The 5,169-nt window shown below is 40.6% G+C and overlaps 1 protein-coding gene across 1 annotated transcript in view; it reads right to left on the reverse strand.

The window, feature by feature from the left end:
• Positions 1 to 1,353: 1,353 nt before the first annotated feature.
• Positions 1,354 to 5,169, reverse strand: part of LOC103777684 (lysosomal acid lipase/cholesteryl ester hydrolase-like) — a gene marked incomplete at its 3' end in the record, with an annotated part of 5,343 nt that continues 1,527 nt past the window's right edge. The window contains 5 exon segments of the mRNA XM_008945248.1: positions 1,354 to 1,524; positions 1,842 to 1,978; positions 3,154 to 3,263; positions 3,875 to 4,073; positions 5,141 to 5,169. The exon segment at positions 5,141 to 5,169 is cut by the window's right edge and continues 15 nt beyond it. Coding sequence (XP_008943496.1) covers positions 1,354 to 1,524; positions 1,842 to 1,978; positions 3,154 to 3,263; positions 3,875 to 4,073; positions 5,141 to 5,169 — 646 coding nt within the window.

Genomic DNA, 5,169 nt, shown 5'->3' on the forward strand with positions numbered 1-5,169 from the left:
CCCATTCTTCAAATACCAAAAAGAAAGCTGAGATGCAGACTTACACTGCAGTATCCTGTATTTCAGCAACAGTAGGAAGACAGCTTCCAGTCCGTTCAGAGTTGACTCCTCACCTCACATCAGAACCTCATGCAGTCTTTTGAAGAATTGTTTTCCATTTTTCTTTACTTCCTAGTTCTAAGGGAGCCAGCTTACAAAACAGGTTGCTTTTTCTTCTATTTGCATTTTTATAGTTCTGTTATGATGTTTCAATTCCATCTCCCCAGATTACTCCTCAGACTTATTATCTTGCCCCAAGAACCACACTGGTGACTTAACCTAGGTTAGTAAAGATCATTAACGTTTTAGCTCTGCAATTTAAAAGGGCTGCAATGCCTTTAATTGCTTTTGTGTTGAACCTGATTTTAACTGCTTTCCCATATGTGATTTTACAAGAGGTAATAGATGCAGGAAAACAGGCCCCAGTCTTTACAGATATTGCAGTAAGAAACATTACACAGGCCAGCTTCTGCGTGCTTTGTCCACTGTAAAAGAGATTTAAGACATACTGCAGCATCCATATGTTGGCAAGCATAGGGACAACTCTCCTGTCTGACTGATGCATTGGTCTTTGTGAATCCCACTGCAGGTGCACTGCATTCCTCAGGCATGGTGCAAAGACTTTCTGCAGTTCTATGTATTGTGGACTGAGCTTTTGGTCGCAGTTTCTAAGGATAACAAATACAGGAAAATGCTCCTTATGATAGCTCTTTGGGACCACGTTCTGGTGCAAGCAGTCTGAAAAAAGCTAAAAGAAAAGGAGCTTTTACCTGCCTTTTAATTATTTCATTTTTCAGAGGACCCTGGTGCCCACATGCTAAGGAAGGAAACTGGGAACTGCATTACTGAGAAGTTTGTCTCCAAAAGCCATTGGCTCTTTTTAAAGAGTATCTCTGTATAGCCAAAACCTGGTCAGCTTAGCCCCAAAAGAGGGCACATCTATTGACATGTGCAATATAGCTCCAGATTTAATTCATCCCTTTCTTTCTGGAATCGAAGTGTGCCTAGCTGTTGGTGCCATCCATCATTAGCTCTAGTCCTGTTTGGCACCACAGAGTGTCCTGGCGTTCCCTCAATCTGCCGAGAACAATGTTGTGTTTATGTATGTTTACATGCCTGACAGTTACTACGTAAAGAGAGAGTGTACTCAAAAAATCACTTTAGTTTTACTTTTGAGTAGGTGTTATTGCATAAACTTACTGTGTTCAGATTTGCCGAGAACGATGTTGTGTTTATGTATGTTTACACGCCTGGCAGTTACTACATAAAGAGAGAGTGTACAAATGTAACTTCAAAAAATCACTTTAGTTTTACTTTTGAGTAGGTGTTATTGCATAAACTTACTGTGTTCAGATTTTTTGTGCTGCCTCCAGCTATGTAGCACAGTACGTGGCCACAAAACTTATCCAGGTTTGCACAAAACCGTGTCACAGGTCCCTGCAGAAATCCGACCTGGTGAAAGGCTCCTTTGCAGCCAAATAGTAACTGAAAGAAAGGAAAAATGCAACACTTTTTTTTTTTTTTTTTTCTTGTTACAGCACCATTTTAGGCAGGAAACTGTTGTTAATAACCTAGCCTGATTCTGTATTCAAAGATTGCTGAAACAGTTTGCCCTCCCAGTACCCTTTGAAACACCTTCTTCCCCATAGTGTATCACATATCTTTCTATATTCATATTACTGGCATCAATCCTGGAGGAAGCCATCCTTCCATTTCTAGTTTGGGAACACTTTGTTTCAGGCTGAGTAAACCCTGTGAAGGTAAATCAGACATCGGGCCCCTTGTAAGGAAAAACAACATACCCTGAGCAGTGGTTCAGGAAGTCTTGCTAAATCAACCAGAGGGCTTGTAGCATGTGAGCCTACGGTTACTGGGCCCAGAGCAGAGAACATTTTCACTTGTTTAGCCAGCTCAGGGTATGTAGAAAATGCTATGAAGGCTGCAAACACAGAAGGGACAGCCTGAGTTACTGAAGAGATCTTACACAGACTAAATAAATAAGCAGTAGGTAGCAAACAAGAAGTGGGACCAATTGTGCAGCATGTTGTCTGTTGTCCATATTTGTCTGCACTGCATGTTTTACCTAAGAGAAGTGTTGAAACAAAGTCCAGAAATTAATTTTCTATGGGAGGCAAAGTTCATTCTGAAGTTGTCTGAATATTGTCTTTATCGGAACAGTTTTCATAGGCAACATATCAATGAGGTTTTCATGATAAAATCAATTCCCTCTAAAGTTCAAAAAAACTCCCATATTTATATTTTTTTTTAATTATAGTCTCTAATAGTCTATCTGTGTCTATGCTTCCATGAAACTGTAGAACAATTAGCTGAATACTAGGAGCTCTGAGTGTTTTCAACTGATTGTTTGCATCAAAGGCAACTGAAGAAAGTCTAGATGGTTAATTTGTTTCGCCACAAGGGTCTTTAAATACCTTTATGAGGGGAAAAGAAAGAAAAGGTCTGGAGCTGTGACAATACATGATTTTCCCATATTTTCTTTTTTTTTTTTCTGGGTCATTTCCACTAACGAACTGGCAGTTGCTCATTTCTAATCAATGTTCATTCTTGAACATGAAACAAACATCAGGAACTTTCACCTGATGTTAAAAGAAAGTTAGCTGCATTCAGAGGCCATGAAGTGAACTAATGCTAAAAGCTGACACTAAGAGAAAATATGTTTTCAATGTGTTTTTCTTCCCTATTTTTCAGACTCTGGCAATATGTTTTATCTTTTCAAGTTTTCCTTCCTGTTCACAAGGAAAGTAATTGTATGTCTTAATACAAGAGATAAACTCAATGAAAATTCCTGTTGCTGAGAATTTAGGAAAAATTCCCAGTGCCGGTACCTGAAGCACCCAGTAAACAACCATTTTTATGTCTCTAATTATTTAAAAGTCAGCCTATATTTGAATCTGTTATTACATTTCTTTGCCTATTAAGGGTAACCAAAAATGACTTTAGAAAAGTTTTGCTTATTTTTCAAACCTCAACTCTGAAGGCACTTCTAATTCTGCTACCTCTCCACAAACAAGAACAACAGAACCAATGGGGAGAGCCACCTACTGATCAGAAAGGAACATGAATGGTTGTGAGTCGTGAGTATCCTGACATTACCTGCTGCTGTGCCTTCAGAGTGACCAATGTAGTATACACCCTTCTGTCCTGTTTTATTCATGATGAAGTACAGCTCTGCTGGAATATCGTATTTACCCATTTCATCAAAACTATAGGGAAGAAGCACAAAAAGATAGCAGTTAATTCTGTTATCAGTGTGAGTTATTGAACAACAGTTTTGTTCATGGCAGGAAGCAGGACCCAGCGAAAGATGAGGTTGCACACTGCCTGCATTCTTGCTTGAGTTGGGGAAGGGGGTAGAGGGACACAGCTGTACTGCCAGGTTGCCTGATGCCTTGGGCTCTCTGCAAAGGAGGTTTTATTTTCACCTGTAAGCCCTTGGGGATCTGAATTTAATCAGTGCTTTCACCAGCATGGGTTACAAAACACATTTGTCTCTTGGTTGAATTCACCTGTGAGAAATCAGAGATTTCTAGACAAGGCTGCTTGTCCTGTTCCAGTTGAAATTCTTGCTTTCCCTCTCACAGTGCTGTCTCCCTTTTCCTCAGCATCCCATTTAATTTCCCAGTGTCTGAAATATCTTCCTCGGCCAATGCTCCCAACTCTGAGTAGTAGCAAGTATCCTTCTTTGTCTGGTTCTTTACTCTCCTTGGTTGGTGTAGACCCTGTTCTGATGCTGATTTAAGTATAAACCGTCAGACTGAAGCTATCTAGTCCCCTTGGAGTTTCTGCCTTGAGTAATTCTCCCTCTACAGAGTACCTGAACTTCCAGAACGCTTTCTGGCTGGGATTAAGGGTCTTGTGTTTTAAAGACCAGGTGTTCCCTCGGCTGTTTCCCAACCAGACGTCATAGCCAGCATCTGCGAGGAGGAAGCCCAAGCTGTTGTTGGGCAGGTTAGAAATCCAGTGGGTAGCATCTCCTAGAAAAGCATGCTGTAGGAAGACTACAGGCTTTTGCCCTGGAAAACAGGAAAGTATTCTTATATTGGAAAAGTGGTCAATGTTAAGAATTGGAGTGCAGATTTTAGTTTTTGAGAAGCTTTAAATCTTTCCTCCTTCGAGTAGCTCCCAGTAGAACTGTACGTGATATTGATCTGAGAAACCTTGGGGATTTGTTCCATACAAGCAGGAATCATCTCATGACATTTCATATCCATTTCATGACAGGACTGGCAAATAAAGAATTTAATGAGGAGGCCTGTCCCCCCCTCCTCTTGCACTGGAAAGCCAACTTACGGGTCCCTGTATTGAAACCATTTAGCCACAGCTGAAAACTGCTGAAGGCATAAAAGTATAGAGAAAACAAAGAAAAGTTCATCCAAAGAGGTGTGTCTACCCTTAGGTCTGCCTATTCAGTAACCAACTGAGTGGGGCTGAGAGGTCCCTGATGTAACTTTGGTTGAGTGGCTGGTCCAGATGACCCCCAGAGAAGGAGATGCAAATGGGAAGAGACATGCAAGATAGAAGATAACTTATTCTGTAATTCTAGCAATCAGTAACAAACAAAGTAGCAGTATCCAGAGCATTTCAAACTCCAGGTAAAAATTTTCACTCTGTTCAGAAATGTGACAAAACTGATGAAATTCGTCTGCTTTTCATGAATGATTTAATTTCTAATCACCTTAAGAACATCTCTGTCATTTAGAAGGCTGGGAATTAATATTCTAATTAATATTCTCATGCCCAACCTTAGAGACTCTGTTGTCAGGCTTCTATTTTAAGTTTATATTACGTAGGGTGTTAATGCATAACCTCCCCAAATCCAGTCTACCAAACCATTCCCCAGCCCACATGAGGGAAAAAAAGCTTGGATATGACAAAATTATTAGGAAAGTCTGCAATAAGGACAGAGGCACTGAATGTGTGGACTTCAGATGAATTCAGAATTCAGGCCACAATGCTGACTAGGTGTTCTTGCTGAAATGGAAAGATGTGGAACATGCCATTGCATGTGCAAAGTGGCAAGACAGGGGACCCATGCAAGAGCTCTCTCAGACCTTCCTGATGTCCTACAACTGTGTCACACCTGTATTTTGGCTGTTCCTCCCAGCAGGA

Source organism: Merops nubicus, unplaced genomic scaffold, assembly GCF_000691845.1.
Source record: "Merops nubicus isolate BGI_N331 unplaced genomic scaffold, ASM69184v1 scaffold1800, whole genome shotgun sequence".
Classification (NCBI taxonomy): Eukaryota; Metazoa; Chordata; class Aves; order Coraciiformes; family Meropidae; genus Merops; species Merops nubicus.